Raw genomic sequence first — 17,061 nt, 5'->3', positions numbered from 1 at the left:
CAAAGAGATAGGGACAGAAATCACTTATGAATAGGACTCTAAGAAGAGACCTCACCAGGTATGTAAGGAAGGGAAAGAGCTCTGTGTTGGGAGAGAGCACTAGGAAGACCCAGTGTCACTGACAAGTTGAGCTCAGAGTCGAGCAATGGGGTGAGGAGGAGAGGGGAGAGACCAGAGAGAGGAGAGATCAGAGCATATAGGACTAGTAAGGATTTGGGAGTTTATTCACAGTCAGTGGGAATGCCAGTCGTTTTTTAGAAAGATCGTCCTAGCTATAGTGTGGACACCAAACTACAAGAAGACAGGAGAGGACGCTGGGATGTTCAGTGGAGAGAAATCTCGAACAGTCCATCAGGGGAACTGTAATGGTAGTTTGATCACAAGGGTAGCAGTGCAGGTGGGGAGATACGTACAGATTCCGTGTACACCAAATCCCCCACGCCCACCACAGTCCTGACAACATAGGAATTGCATAATTTGTTCATTGAATGAATGATTAATTCTAAGCAGAGTTGTTGCTGGTTCTAAGGCAGCCACTAACCCACATGCATAACCTTCTCATGAGCAGTATAACCATCCCAGGGGCATGGGAGACCCTGGAAGAGGTGGAGGAAATGATTATGAAATTTATAAACCAGCTGGCAAAATGCCACTTCTGAAAACCTCTTGATGTATATAAAAAGTACCTTTGTAAAACAAAATGCCTCTTCCATTCTGACAATGGAAAATTTTAGAAGCCAGGTATCTTTCTGCTATGTGACTTTCCAAGCTTGTTAGAAAAAATGTATTATTTAAAATAGCCTAGAGCTATGCTGCTAGAAACACAGTAGAACACTAAGGATGCTGAAAGAAAGCCTTTTTATTTAAGGGGGGGAAAAAGATGTGGTTAGAAAGAGAATCTCTAGATGTCATTCTAGTTTCCTTCTGGTGAGAACTTGGCATCTGTCATTACTTCCTAAAACATCAGAATATTTTGATTATTTATCAGCAACAAATTAATACAGAGTTAATATATTTTCTTCTCATCTGATAAATTCATGAGCTCTGGACAATGTCTTCTCCATGTTATTTAATCATTTCAACCTTTTGTCCACATGACATTGATTTTGCTAAAACTATAAAACTAAAACCATTTGGGAAATCCAGTGGTTTGTCCATGTGGACATAAGAACTTGGGTGAGAATCAGTGATTACAGTGAACTGAATTCAAAACCTAATCATTAACCCCAACACCTCTGAAAATGTTTTCTCATCCTTCAACAGAGCCAGAGCACTAGACAGGGTAGCAAAGAGGGAGTCAGTCTCACTTAGAGATCAGCTGCTTTCTTGCTAGCATTGTTAAACTAATATACTTGTTGACTTCTCAATAATTAGAGCTTTCATTGTTATTAAAGTGGTTACAACAGTATATTGCCTAGGCGAAGGTGATAAGCTCTCGTTTGTGGTGGCAGAAATTTGGCTTAATTTTATGTAGAAGAAGAGGTCTCACTGTCAAAACATTCAGTTCCAAGGCTGAGCCAAGTAACTTCTGCAGCTTTGATCAAAGTGCCCACCATCAGCACCTCCACCATTGCTTCTAAAGAAGCTCAAAGTGCAGTAGGGGAAGAGATCAGGAGAATAAAGGGAGCTAAACTGAATTTCTATATAAGGCACTTTAAAAGCTTAAAATATAATTTGCCTTCTTCCATTTCAGAAACCACTTTCCCCTGCACTGAAAATAAAGCTTTATGTGGTACTCTCTCTACCTTTAGAATGTCTTTGGAGTCTCGAAAGTGCGTTTTCTGCAGAATCAGAAAGTGGAACATAAGAGCATCAAATAATGCTTTGGTCTTCTCAGTGTAAGAACTATTTTAAAGAACCTTGGTGATCATGGTAGATGATAAAGGAAGATCTCAGAAGTTTTAAAGAGGTTCAAGGTTGAATAAAACAAAGGTATAAATTGTTCCATCTTTTATCATCCAAGAAAACAAGACTGCATCTTATTAACTAAAATTCATACTTTAATAACATACCAACAAATCATTAGTGTCCTAAGTTTGTAGTCTAACAGAGAAATGAATAACCTCAAATTTATGATATTCTCATTAAGAAAGCTTCCTTCCCTTTTACGTATGCACCAATAAAAGTAATAAGAAAAGTTATTTATTCCAGTAGAGGAAATAAATGTCTAAGCTTAAGCCTTGGATAGCTATTAATTATAAAGGATAATTAGAAAATAGTATACTTTAAATAAACCATTGCATTTTAAACTTTACAGACTTGGGGCTGGGGTTGTGGCTCAGCAGTAGAGTACTTGCCTCACACATGTGAGGCCCTGGGTTCAATCCTTAGCACCACATAAAAATAAATAAACAAAATAAAGGTATCAAAAAAACAAAACACATCTGTCTTTAAAAATAAATATAGTACATAAGTTTAGTAATGAAATTTTAAACAATACTTAGTTCAATTCTATGTGCATTTACACATAGTATGCTATTTTCATTCAAAGTATCATTTCCTACATTTGATAGTTTAACCAATAAAAGTTGTATATTTGCACTTTTACCAGATAACCTAGCAAAGAGATTCAAAACAAATTCCAAACTGTCTATGCATACACTGGAATGACCCATATATATCAAACTATAGTAAATACTATTAAAAATGAGCACTTTTAATCAGTTTTTTAAAAAACCATAATTATGAATAGCTAACAGTACAAAAATATAATATCAACGTTCACTTGAACCTGTATCTTAAATTTTGGGATGTATTTTTTCAGGTTATTGGTCATTTGTTGTCAACATCATAATCCTTTGATAACCTCTTAAACAGATGAAATTGACTTTCCCTCCAGAAGTGCCAGAGTATAGTGATATCTAAGAAATACGATTAAATTAATTTAATTCCTTCATGTCGACTTGATAAGTCACAGCTATTTAATGCAAAAACTGCCACTTGCAATTAATGACTATTGGTACTGCTTCAATTGATCAAATGTCTAATACACATAAAACATTCAAAGAAGTTCTGTATATCTTACAGCAATTCAGTGGAGAAGTCTTGTCCGAGGGGTATGTAAATCTGAAGTACAAGAAACCTCTGGATCAGTCCAACTAGAACGAGAGGGAGAAAATATACATTCAAATGTTCCAGCCACTTATATGTGCACATAAACAAACACAATCACATGCCATCAACAAGTTGAAGCTTTTAAAGCATTTCAGGAATATACAGACCTACAGTAGCACTATAAATGAATTATAACCCCATTAGGAAGTGGGAAAGTTGATGAAAATCAAATCCAATTCTAACAACAAATGTTGCCTTTTAAAAGCTCCATCTGTGGCCTGGGTGAAATTTTTATGAAAATTTAAAAAATAATAATGTTTTATTTACTATTTTTATTAGGCTGCAAGAGAATACACATAGAACTGTGCTCACCAGGCACACATAAAATCGAACTGTAGAGTCCCATCAAGGTGGCCATAAAAGCATGTGGCAATCATTTTTATTCACTGACAGTTTTAACAGTACTAAACAACTCAATAAAAAACAATAGATCAAGAAAAGCAATTCTAATTTTGACAACTACAATTGAAAGCTTGATGAGCCATATCTAGATCATATGGTTTTAAATGTGTCCATACTGAGATGGATGGAGGAACATATTTTCATTTATAATACCTTTTAATTTAATATACTTTTAATTAATGGGCACAAAGTAAGAACTGTTAATTTTTATTTTCTATCACTAGTTTCATTGGATTAAAAATATATGGAGAAAAACCAATATCTGTAGCACTTTTGATAGCTGAAATCTACAAGTGCTTAAAAAAGATCAGTTGATTTTTATATTATCTCTACAGAGGCATTTAATGCCTTTTAGGCTTTGAAATTTTGCTTGATCTCTCAATTAGTTTGGGGTTTTTTTGGGCGGGGAGGTATTACTGGAGATTGAACTCACGGGCAGTCATCCACTGAGCCACATCCCCAGCCCTATTTTGTATTTTTATTTAGAGAAAGGATCTCATTGAGTTGCTTAGCCCCTTGCTTTTGCTGAGGCTGGCTTTGAACTGGAGATCCTCCTGCCTCAGCCTCCTGAGCTACTGGGCTAACATACCCGTCTGATCTCTCAATTAGGATACTCTTCACAGATATTTAGGATCATACCTCCTAAAACATGCAATTTAGGAACTTTCTCCCTGGATGTATAGGAAATGGAGACATCTTGAATCTGTGAACATTTCCTATAAATAGTAGGTGGAGAAAAGATTTCCAGAAGGTAACTGGTCTAAAACAAATGCTACTTTCTATTTATACTGACTCAGTAGGCTTTAAAGTATTTTAAAGTAACAGTACATTTTGGTAGTCTATATAGGACTTCCTGGTTTGTAATTCCTATGGTAAACTGTCCTATAACATTTCTAAACACCTTAATCATTTCCTATATTTAATCCCAGACTTAGTTTCTAAACAATATACATATTAAATCAAATATGCTTAATAAGATTTTCATCAGACAGGGATAACTTTTATTTAAAAGTACTAAGTTTATAAATTAGTCCAAAGATCCAAGAGTAGGGTAAGCAATATAATAAGAGATAGGAGATAAGAGGGTTTACCCTAGAAAATTCTCTAGGAATCTGACTCTACCATATTCATGGGGAGAGCCAGTGAGGCAGAGAGAATTCTGATCTACAAAATCAAAGTGAGATATCAACTGAGGTCAAATTTTAAATAAGCCATGGTCAAGTCTCTCGAGTCTAACACTGATTGGCCCTATGAGAGAGCACCAGGGTACATGAAATCAGTCTTTTATAAAGGTCCCTAATTTATGCCACAGATCTCCCTGAATCAGCCCTGTTCCCTTTAAACACAGACAGCTATACATTTTTGTATGAGCATTTTTAGAAAAGAAAAGTTCTGAATCCTCCAAAAAGACAGCTTTGTAAAAGGTTAACTTCTAAGATTAAAAGAAGTAGGATGATACCATATAGTGATGATCTGACAAAGGAAAAAAATACTTTAATAACATTTGGCAGGCAGATCCTGTGTGTCAATGCTGAATAAACTCCATAGTAATATTTTTTCCAGGGGCCTAGTAAATTTAAACTGACTCTTCATACCTACATTGTATTAGGATCATTCTAAGTAAGACTGAATGTGGAACTACTGTTAATCAAAAAAATGTCCATCAAGTACTAAGATACATAAAAATTTAGTCTTTCCTTGGTTTCTGCAGTTTTACAATCTGTTGTCTGCATGAGACAAACTGCTTCATCTCTGGCCCTTTTTATTTATTTATTTATTTATTTATTTATTTATTTATTTATTTATTTATTTATTTGAGACAGGTCTCACTAAGTTGCTTAGGGCCTCCCTAAAGTGCCGAGGTTGGCTTTGAACTTGTGATCCTCTTGCCTCAGCCTTCCAAGTTGCTGGAATTATAGGCATGCACCATTGTGCCCAACCTGCCTGTTTTGAAGAAATTAGCCCTGTTTCATCTTTTGAATATTTAAAATACAATTAGTAAAACACCATTAGAGTTTTAAACATTAGCTTACCAGTCATTTCAATAAAGCAAATGATAGAATATACATCTCACATACATTTTACAAGAGTTACATTGTATCCAAAGAGTTGAGATGAGACCACAGTACATTCTTTACAAGTGCCTTGAAAAATTAGGACTCAAGTTATTCCATGGTTCCTCACACAAAAAAACACACTGAGATACACCTCTCCCATCTCAATAAATAAAAAGAATCAGTTATACCATCATTATGACTATTCCACATCCCTTGGGCAAATTGGTAAACATGTCTAGACCCTCTTATTTTCTATCCATAAAACTACTAATTTAGATTCACTACTAAATTAGTAATTTTATGGCTACTAATTTAGATTCACACCTCACAGGATCATTTTTATGAATTAAATTAGCCCTATCATTCATCAAAGATCTGTGGAACACCTACTATGTATAAAAGACTTATTGTTGAAGTTTTTGCTGCAAATAAGAGACATGGTCTCTGCCCTCTTGAACTAATATTCTGATTCCATGAAATAGAAAGTCAAGGTTCTATGACAGTATATAAACCTGGGTCCTTGCAGGGGAAGAGGATAATAAGTGACAGTTTTCTTAAAGAAATAACACTGGAACTGAGCCGGGAGGAATAATCACAAGGGGTGGAGGGACAAATAGCAGGCAGAGAGAATACCATGTCCTGTGGGGGGAAAGGACAGTAGATGAAATTAACTTAAAAAGGTTTAATGGGCTGGCAGGAGACACAAAGGAGGAAAAGCAGCAGTAGTTATACCAGAATCCAATCATGGGGAGCCCTGAAGGCCACGTGAAAGATTTGGGTCATCCTAAAATCAAAGGGAAGCTGCTCAGACATTCATTCATTCCATAAAGATTTACTTGAGTGTCTCCCATGTTGCAGGCACTGTTCTTAGGGAACAAAATGAGCCAAATCCACTCTGCCAGTTCCTTTCCAGTGATGTTGAGGAAAAGCAACAAATCAATGTGTGACAATTATTCAGCATGTTAGATGGTGATTTAAGTGGGGCAGGGGGTGGGTAAAGCTGGGTAAAAGATCCAGAGTGGAGAAGGGATAGAAAGTACACTAAGAACAGAGCAGGGAGGAAGAGCAGGAGGAAAAGATTAACATTAAACAGAGACATGAGGTGGGAGGGAAAGGGAGAGAGAAGGGAAATTGCATGGAAATGGAAGGAGACCCTCATTGTTATACTAAATTACATATAAGAGGTTGTGAGGGGAATGGGGAAAAACAAGGAGAGAAATGAATTACAGTAGATGGGGTAGAGAGAGAAGATGGGAGGGGAGGGGAGGGGGGATAGTAGGGGATAGGAAAGGTAGCAGAATACAACAGTTACTAATAGGGCATTATGTAAAAATGTGGATGTGTAACCGATGTGATTCTGCAATCTATATTTGGGGTAAAAATGGGAGTTCATAACCCACTTGAATATAATGTATGAAATATGATATGTCAAGAGCTTTGTAATGTTTTGAACAACCAATTTAAAAAAAAAAAAGAAAGTACAGGTTGCCACTTAAGTACAGGCCAGGTGGGCCACGAGGAAAAGGGTACTTTTCCTTGAAGAAGGGGAGAAGGTGAGCCATGTGGCTCTCCAGGGAGAGGTGCTGCGGGTCAAGGATATAGCTGTGCACAGGTGCTAAGGCAGCAGGCTGTCTCGATACAGCAATGAGTTCTCTACCATTGGATTAGAATGAACAAAGGAAGGAGAAAGATCAGAGGGTTAAGAGGATACCAGAATATATACACATGGAATACTACTCAGCCTTAAAGAAGAATAATATTATGATAATATTATTATATATTATTATATTATTACAGATAATAATATATTATCTATTTGGCAGTAGACGGATGGAGCTAGAGACTATCAGGCTAAGTGAAATATTCAAGCTGATCCCAAAGAACCAAAGGTCAAATGTTTTCTCTGATATGCAGATGCTAATTCACAATAAGGGAGGGGGCTAGGGAAGAATGGAGTTACTCTGGATTAGACAGAGGGAAATGAAGGGAGGGGAGGGGGAATGGGGGTAGGCAGGATAAAAGAATGAATTGGGCATTATTACCTTATGTGCATATATGACTACATGACCTGTGTAACTCTACATCATGTACAACCAGAAGAAAGACAAGTTACCCTCCATTTATGTATGATGTGTTAAAATTCATTCTATTGTCATCTATAACTAATTGGAACAAATAAAAGAGGGTACCAGACACCTCATAGTCCTATAAATATGTGGGGCTTTTGGGGGGGAGGGGTGTACCAGGGATGGAACTCAGGGGCACTCAACCACTGAGCCACATCTCCAGCCCTATTTTGTATTTTATTTAGAGACAGAGTCTCGCTGAGTTGCACTTTGACATTAAGTTTGGTTGGGAAGAAGAAGTCTCAAAAAGAGACTAAGAAAGGTCAGTGAAGCAGGAGGCCAACTCGGAGGCGGGAATCCTGGAGGATCAGTGAGGAGAGTGTATCAAGGAGCTGCCAGTGTTCTCCAATGATAGGTGAGGGAAGATGACAGCTCAGAGCTGGTCATGGGGTTCAGGAATACAGAAGTCACCAGTGACTTCCACAAGCGCACTATCCATAGAATGGTGAGATCAGAACCATTTAAAGGTTTTTAAGCAGAGGAAGTTTACCAGATACCAAAGGAGGGGTATAAAGAGGTCTCAGAGGACCTCTTGAAGGTGACCTCATCATCCAGAGTACAAACCACAGATGAATACAAGACTTCAGTGACACGGATCCCCAGGGACCCACCATTTGATTCAGATGCCAGAGGCAGAGAATACAGTACTCAAAACATGAGCCTTGAAAGGGAGGTACTGAAGACCTCCCAAATGAGAGATGAGCACGTGTGACAGAGATGCTTCTCACAGGACAACTCTGTATGATGTGTTCCATACTGAAAAGCAGCAATTTATTTAACTGGTGAATGAGTTACCCAAGTCTCGTTATCAAGGTAAGAGAGTTACCATTAGGAATTATAATCCAAATTACATAATTTCTTTTTTTTTTAGATGTTGATGGATCTTTATTTTATTCATTTATTTACATGTGTTACTGAGAATCAAACCCAGGGCCTCACACATGCTAGGCAAGTGCTCTACCACTGAGCCACAACCTCAGCCCCCCAAATTTCATGATTTCTTAGTGTGGCAAACTTAACTAACTTCTTGAACATAACCTGTGTGCCAGACACTAAGTTAGGGGTACAAGGAGGATGATTAAAGGTCCTTGTCCTAGAGAAATATACCCATGTGATAATGGGTAGCATGTGTTCCTTTATCTGGTAGGTGCTGAGTGAAAAAACTTGGATGTATTCAGAAATCCTCAAATATAAGTTGATTCAGAAATTGTTATTTATGAAGCTAAACATGCATAATTTCATTATTAAACTTTCTTCCTAAGTACCTAATATAATCAGAAACACACATGAAAGACCTAATGTCAAGTTTGCATAAATAAAGCGTGTGTTTACTCTTCAAATAGTAATATGTGATGGTAATTGAACTTAATTTAGAAATGTTAATTGAAAGCCACTTCTCTACTCCAGACACGTCATTTAATTTAAAGTTAACCATACCAACCCTATACAGAAGGTCATATTATGCAAGTAAAAATAACTCTATAAATTTCTGTTATGAATAATTCCCAACAACTAATCTTAGAGGCACGAGTGCAGGGCACTATATAAACTGTTTGATCTGTTACAGTGCTGCATGTGCTACATAAAAAACAGGTTAGTCTTTAATTACAGGGCATTGTACAAGAAATGCACTAAAAGATCTTTCCTGTTTCTTCCAATTAAAAGTCATCATCTTTCCTTTTAAAGAGGTAATTATAACACATTAAATTTTTTTCTGACCAAAAAAAAAAAAAGAAAGAAAGAAAAAAGAAAGCTTAGATAAGACTGGGAAAGAGGAACTTATGTTTAATCACTTAGCTTTGGATAGAGAAGGAATCTTTCTCAGAGCCAAATGAGAAAGTTAACAGAAGTGATTGATTCTATCAATAACATGACCACGAGCGTAGATGCTAAGGGCATTAAATGGAAGTCCAGGTGGGCTTTATAAGTCCAGCCAGAAAAAACCAAAAGAACTCACACTTAAAATAAAATCATGTTCCTGCAAATCAAATGTAATCTGTCTCACAAAGTCAGTATCCTGGAACAGATGGACTGTGTCTCTAGTAAGAATAAAATATAGTTTTAGACATGTTTCCCTGGCTCATCTTAGTTCACCTCATTTATGTGGAAATAAAAAAAAAAAAGAAATCTGTCACTAAAAACACACACACACACACACACACACACACACGCATGCGTGTGCAGAGAGGCACTAGGAAGATCCCCTGGTTTATAAATGGAGATAAATTAACAAGTCTTTTAAAACAATGAGTAACTCTTCTCTTTAAATTCTATTTCTTATGTCAGTTAAAACATTGGCAAACCACTTTAATATACATCAACTTCTATCTATGCTGCTTATGGCTTGGTTCATGTCTGAGAAATCTAAAACATGTATGTAGATGCTGGAAATAGTACATAAAGCACAGAGCTCCTGTAAGTTCAGAAAGTTGAATTAAAATTAAGAAACCAGAAGAAAACAGTTCTTTTCATAGTGCCTGATGTATAGAAGGTATTCAATAAAGGTTCTTAATGAAGGAAGGACTAAGTAAATGATGAATGAAAGAAACAGAATTGTCTGCTTATATTTGCTAAACACTTAAACATAGGACAGAGCTGGTAGAAGATCTGATTAATTGTTTTGATAAATTATATTTCTTAAATCACGTCAGTTTACTCAAATTCTTGTGGTAAAGCCTTGAATTTGAACCTCATCTCTGCTATAACTGGGTTTATGTGTTTTCTCTGGGTTCTTTCTGCTTTAAAATGCTGATTCTAATTTCCAAAGTTAATAATAATTGAAATCAACTCTTTGGCTTTTGTTAAATTATAAATTCATAGCCATACTTATTATCTATTAATATTCCTAAAGGCATATGAATCATGATGTCACTAAATAATATCTCATATAGTATTTTTGATAGATTTTTTCCTTCAAATTAATTTCCTGTATGTTAGGGTTTATTTCAAAACTTAACTACCTGAGTTCTTGATGGAGGAGCCAACCTCAGTTTGTTCATCAGTAAAAGAGCTATTATGAGGATTAAAAGTTAATAAATATAAAATTCTCAGTTCCTAATGCAGTGTTAGTGCTTGATAAATGCAATTATTATAATAATTAATGGCTCCTAAATCATCTTTTAAGTCTCACTTGTAGATTTCCAGTAGTTAATGAGGCAGAATACATTTTTAGAAAACCCCAGTACAGCACCTGGTGTAGATACTTTCTACATTAAAAAAAAAAAAATCACAAAATCACATCACTTCCCATCAAGAGATGCCAGTAGAAGTCATAGTAATATGCCTGTTTATGAGATATAAAAGCATAACCTTATCAAATGTGAAGTTTCAATATTAAAAATTATACTTACGGATTTGCTTATTCTCCTTTGGTAACTGAATTTTATTTGTTTGGCTGCTGCCTTCCAGGACAAACACAAAACTTTTAACTTCTTTATCAAACTCCTATAGAACAAAATGAAAACGGTGGTAATTGAAGTGGATTTTATTCAGCTTTTTCTATAAAACTGAAGAGTGCAAATTCACAGGGGGGAAAGAATCCCATATTCAAATGACTTAAAAGCAGGCTCAGGCCTTGATGATACTCTCATCTGAAACTTGCTGGGAACCGGAATATAAAAGCCACATAAGCCACTTGGCAAATCCCCTATTATATCAAGACATCTTTCCTCCAAATGATAAGAAGTTCTCTAACTTCAGGGAGTCCCAGGTCACTGATTTAGAGTTTCCAGAATTTAATTGCCCTTCTTCCCCTTCAGTCTATGTATTTCTGTCTAATTGCACAGGGCTGAAGATCACTCTTTGTCGTGGTACAAGAAACCATTTAACTTATGCTATATCCAGCCTAGAAGTTCTTTGGTTTCAGGCCATGGCTCAAATAGAATTAATCATTGCATTATTTTACACCTGTGTAACAATGAAATTCTGTATATCTTTTAATTAAAATCAATATGATTTAAAATGTTATAATTAAGGCTAACTGAAAAGCTAAGGTAGGAGAATCAGGGAACAAAAAAACTGAAAATGAAAAACCTATAATATGTAAGAGAACAATTTCCATCAGTCAAAGTGCTGATGGGAAATAGCATTATTATCTGGGAGCAAATTCTCTATTAAGTATAAACGCTTCATTGAGTTCAGTGGCACATGCCTATAATCTCAGTTATTGGGGAAGCTGAGGCAGGAACATTGCAAGTTCAAGAGCAGCCTGGGCAATTTAGCAAGAATCTTGTTTCAAAATAAAAATAAAAAGGGCTGGGAATGCAGCTCAGTGATAGAGTGTCCTTGGGTTCAGTTCCCGGTACAGTTCCTCCCCCCCCCCCCGCACCTGCAAAAAAAAAATTATAAACACTTCCTTTTTACATGAGAATATTTAACAGATTCTTTGGCATTATGTTGGACTTTTTGTATATGTTAAAAAATGCATTATAACTAATGGCTATGAATTAAGTAACAAGTCTATTACATCCATCCCAATTTCTACTCCATGTATATAAATAAACATTCATGCATCAACTATATTACTTATTCCATCTATGCACAAGTTGGGCATGTACTTAAAACCTTTCAATAGCTTATTAATATCTTCAACAGGGTCATAAACTAATGCATACTCTGGTCCTGGCCGAGCTTTTCAAACCTCATCTCCTATCTTGCCCACTCCTCAACAGACTTCTTTCAGTTTCTTGAAAATTCCAAGCTCTCTCCTGCTAGAAGGAGTTTGTACATATTTCTCTTTGCCTGAAATTCTCTTTTATCCTTTGGCCCCTTCCTATGCCCAGCTCAGTTTTAGGACCCAAATATCATTTCCTCTGGGAACCCCTTCTTGATCGTCCCACTATTGACTCTCAAAGACCATTAATATCTCATTCATAGTAACAGCTGTGTAATTTTGAGCTTATCTTCTCCATGCTGTAGTTTTTCCACCTATCAGATGGGTATACAGTTACCTATTTCACAAGGTTATTTTTTAGATTACATAACATTACAAATGTAAAGTGCTTAGTGCTATGTTTGACAAACAGCAAGTAGTGAATCAATAGTAGTTTTAAGTCATATCCATAGAACTTATTTAAGGTCGCTAAGAATGGGATTCTTGTCTTGATTATATAGAATAAGAGACAAAAAGATAGGGATGGACACAGATTTCTATGCTTGATGACAGCTTCTATCAGATGGTTTCTGTTTTCCCTGTGAAGCAGGGCATGAGGTCGTCTGATGAATGAGCAGGACTTGTGCTGGGTGTGAACTGAAGAATGAGAAGAGGGAGTCTGGTGGTTGGAAACCAGGAGATAATGGAGAAATAATCATTTTAGAGACTAAGAAAATAATAGGATAACTTTCTGGGCTGTTCAGGTTGGATTTACCCTATTATCAACCTGAAAGGCTGTAGATGTTTTGTCCAAAGGAACTGAAGAGCCCAAATGCAGGCAAAGAAAAAGACTGATGATCAAGAAAGCATTGGCCAAGTAGGCGTGATGAAAGGACAAGGTCCTGACCAGAAAGTGATTGAAGTGACAGACTTTGGTTTCTGAGTTGAAAAGAAAAAGAAGTGAAGACAGAAAATAAGTATATAAAACTAAACACAAGAGAAAAGTGGGGGGGTCAGGGCCTAAAGGTCCCAATTAGACTGAAGAACATAGAGGAGATTAAACGAACAAGCAACCTTAAGAATCAAGGATTGGCCACTTGGGATGCTGGGGCAGGAGGATGGCAAGTTCAAGACCAGCCTGGGTGAATTAGTGAGAGCCTGCCTCAAATGAAAATAGAACACAGGGCTGGGGATGCAGCTCAGTGGGAAAGCGCTGTCAACATGTGTGAGGTCCTGGGTTCAAAGAAAAAGAAAAAAAGCAAAGATTGGGGTTCTCAGTAATTTCATCAGAGATCCTGCAGTTTACAGTGTTCAGCTCTAGGGTATGACAGTGGGTGTGAATGCTGCAGCTAGGTTGAAGAGGTCAAAAGAAGTGAAAAAAATCAAGAATCTGAGCGTCCCAGGACTTAGAGAGATTTTCCTCACTGACATTAAAGTCTCCTAAAATGATACAGCAGGAGCTGGAGTACAGAGAAGAGGTAGGAGCCACTTGCTGAAGCCTTACACAGCTCAGGAGTGGTGTCCAGGATGCAGCAATGATGTCATGAAAGGGCTTGGAGTGAAAGAATGAGAACAGGGGAAACCATTCTGAAATCTTAATCAAGCCCCTTCTTCTACAACATTCATTCACATTTCTTCCGAGGATTCCTGTGGCTCTAACACTTACTTTCCAAATCACAGATGGACTACCAAGGATCTTCCATTTTGCACCAGGATTTTTGCCCTGAGCGCTAAAGATTTCCACAAATGCACCTCCCTAGAAAATAAAAAAAAAAGACATTTAAATTAAAGTGAAATATAATGCTAAGCAGGAAATAGGATCCACCACCTAGTCTAAAACCAGTATTCAAAGCATCTGTCAGTTAAGTAGGTCCGGGAGGAAACATTATCCCTGTTGTTATTCCTACTTTATGTCTTGCTTGCACTGAAGCCATAGCCATTGTGACTTTGGGTCACCTTGGATTTATTGTTTATGGAATTTATTCTTAAAGCATGATAAATTATGCATCACTAATGTTACATGTGGGGCTCATTTTATTGACATGTATAGATCATGCTTGCAAAACATTCTATTCTACCCAGATTAAAGGGTTTAAAACTCAATTCTCAAATGAAGTCATTAAATTCTGATAATTATCTGGGAATACAAGCTTTTTAGTTATATTGATCAGGGCTCCAAAACTGGCTTCTAAGCTATCTGACCTTGTAGTTACTTAACTTCTATAAAATGGGTTGTTGGATCACCAGGAGAGTAAATATAAATCATCATGCACATAGAGAGGGATCATTCAATACTACCATCAAGATTATTCAAAAGAGGGGGAAATTAAATAGTTCAGTACTAGCCAAAAAAAAAAAAAAAAAAAAAAAAGGCCTAGGAAGGATTACAGGGTAATTCTTATTTTGAGCATTCCTAAAATATCTTTTTTTGATTTATTTAATACCAATCAATTTGGAGATATCTAAGAAAAGGAGAGTAATCTATATGAGAAAACCAGAATCATTTCTATAGATAGTCAATTTGCTCCCAATTGTGAGCCTGAGAACATAGAGACACTTATTCAAAAATGCTAAAGACATTACTAAAAGTCCACATAATTAAATTGTAAAAAGAGGGGAATTACATAAGATGATTTTCTCTGAGGGAGAATTTATTACAAAATTTGAGAATCTAAAATGAGAGTAAATATGAAGTATAAGCAACATAGCAGAAAATGTCCAATTTTTGTAAAGAATTTCTAACTTTTAGTGTTTTCTCAATAATATAAAGATATTTTTGCTTCTGGCTTTTAGTACATAATCACTTAAAATGAGGACATTTAATTTCATCTTCCCCAGGGAATGTTTTGTGAAAAACTGTATATGGGATAGAATTACTATAGCTTCTGGGGGTGGTTCATATTTTACTAAAAATCTAAAATTTGAGACAGCTGAGTTTTTTTAAAAAACCATTGCACTGGGTGAGAAAACAAACTTACTTTCTCCCCACTTTTTTCTGCTTCCCCATGTTTTCCAAGTTTCCCATGGTAGGCACATGCTTCTTTGGGGGTGGGAGAGTTATCAGGGATTGAACTCAGGGGTGCTTAATCCCTGAGCCACAACTCTAGCTCTTTTTAAAATTTTATTTTGAGACAGGGTCTCTCTGAGTTGCTTAGGGCCTTACTAAGTTGCTGAAGCTGGCTTTGAACTTGTGATTCTCCTATCTCAGCCTTTTGTGTCGCTAGTATTACAAAGTATGTGCCACAGCACCTGGCTGGGCATATGCTTCTTTAGGATAATATACTTTACGTGAAATGAGACAAATTTTAAGTTTGTTCTAAACCTTTTAATGAAAGAGGACTGCAACTTACTCTGAGGATAGGTGGTGGTATCTGGTGAAAAGTTAAAATTAACAAAGTGGTGGAGACCAGGGACTACTGTTCAGGCACAGTGACAAAGTTCATAACAGCTGGATTAGGATGGTAAACAGACTACCCAGTGTAACCTCCAACAGAAGTGAAGAGGATACAACAGGAGAGACCAGCAAAAAGGGAGATGCATAGTGAGGTGAGGAAAGCAGGCCATGCATGGAGACATCCTAGGATAGTCAAGGTGACGGAGAAACACCAAGAAACAAGGTCACTGAGTGTGATCCTTGCTCTACGTGCATCCCAATCACTTGGAGGGAAGTTGTTAAAAAGATAAATGAACTCACCCCAATCTATAAAGATTTTAATCACTAATTCTGGGAAGAGGATCATGAAATCTGCATTTTCACAAGTACACCAAGTGATCCTCATTGACCCCAAATATTTGATATTCACTGAACCCCAGTTTCAGAAAAAAGAAAACAGCACTTAGCCAAAGTGCTTGTTTTCATTCTGGGTTTCACCCATTCATGCATTTACTCATAATTAGCTTCTGAGATAGCATGATATACATCCATAGCGAGTACCCCAAGCGCTTGTTAAAACTCAAGATTTCTGGGCCCTGCCCTCAAGACTGTGATTCAGGAGATCTTTGTGGGGTTGTAAAATCTGCATTTTAATCAGCATCATAATTTATACACTTTGAGAAACACTGGAGAGTGAACAAAACCCAAATCATAGGCGTGTAGATTGATTTCTACAATCTACACGTGTTGGTTGATTTCTTTTTATCTTTTTTTGGGTAAAGTCCATTCATCCATAAATCTTTTTTTTTTTTTTTTTTTTAACCTTGAAAAAGATCCCTTGTGACAGGGATGGCAGGGGAGGGGGGTTGTTCTTTGTCTTCCCCGGATCAGGAGCCACCTCACCCAAGAGGAGAAAGCTATGGACAGTTTGGAGAGCCGTTTCAGTTTACCTGGTACTCATTTTTGAACATTCCCGCAGAGGGGACCGGGGCTTGGGGGCAGAGTTCAGGGCTTCCAGCGAGTGGCGTGACCCTGAAGGCTGGAAAATCCGCGGGCGGGAACCCGGAGACCGACGCGCGGGGCAGAGCTTGGTGCCTGGCTGGGACTAGGTCAGGCTCTTCTCAGCCCCTCGGGCCCCGGGTCAGCTGCACCTGGAGCCGACGACCCGCACCATCGCGGCCCCGGCTTCCTCCCGGGTGCCCCGATCTGGTGAGGACGCAGCTGCTAGGGCGGGCTCCGGGTTGTCCCTGGGGAGTGATTGTGTGCGTAACCTACGAGACGGCCGCTGCCGAACCGGCGAGCCTCTGCCACCTACAACCGCCCAGCCAACCCGCCTAGGAAAGGCTGCCCGCGGCCGCCCCGCCCCCGAGTCCCCTCGGAAATGGGCGGGGCCCGGCG

At 37.6% G+C, this 17,061-nt stretch overlaps 1 protein-coding gene across 1 annotated transcript in view; it reads right to left on the bottom strand.

The window, feature by feature from the left end:
* The window catches only part of Cfap20dc (CFAP20 domain containing), a 227,833-nt gene extending 210,984 nt beyond the window's left edge, over positions 1 to 16,849 (bottom strand). Inside the window, exons 1-4 of the mRNA XM_026402052.2 lie at positions 16,614 to 16,849; positions 13,957 to 14,046; positions 11,050 to 11,143; positions 3,026 to 3,098 (exon numbers count right to left, since the gene is read on the bottom strand). Coding sequence (XP_026257837.2) covers positions 3,026 to 3,098; positions 11,050 to 11,143; positions 13,957 to 14,046; positions 16,614 to 16,634 — 278 coding nt within the window. The 5' untranslated portion in view covers positions 16,635 to 16,849. The remainder of the gene's footprint in view (positions 1 to 3,025; positions 3,099 to 11,049; positions 11,144 to 13,956; positions 14,047 to 16,613) is intronic.
* Positions 16,850 to 17,061: the final 212 nt, after the last annotated feature.

Source organism: Urocitellus parryii, chromosome 3, assembly GCF_045843805.1.
Source record: "Urocitellus parryii isolate mUroPar1 chromosome 3, mUroPar1.hap1, whole genome shotgun sequence".
Lineage (NCBI taxonomy): Eukaryota > Metazoa > Chordata > Mammalia > Rodentia > Sciuridae > Urocitellus > Urocitellus parryii.
The sequence above is the reverse complement of the archived record's forward strand: the minus strand, read 5'-3'. Positions and strand labels throughout refer to the sequence as shown.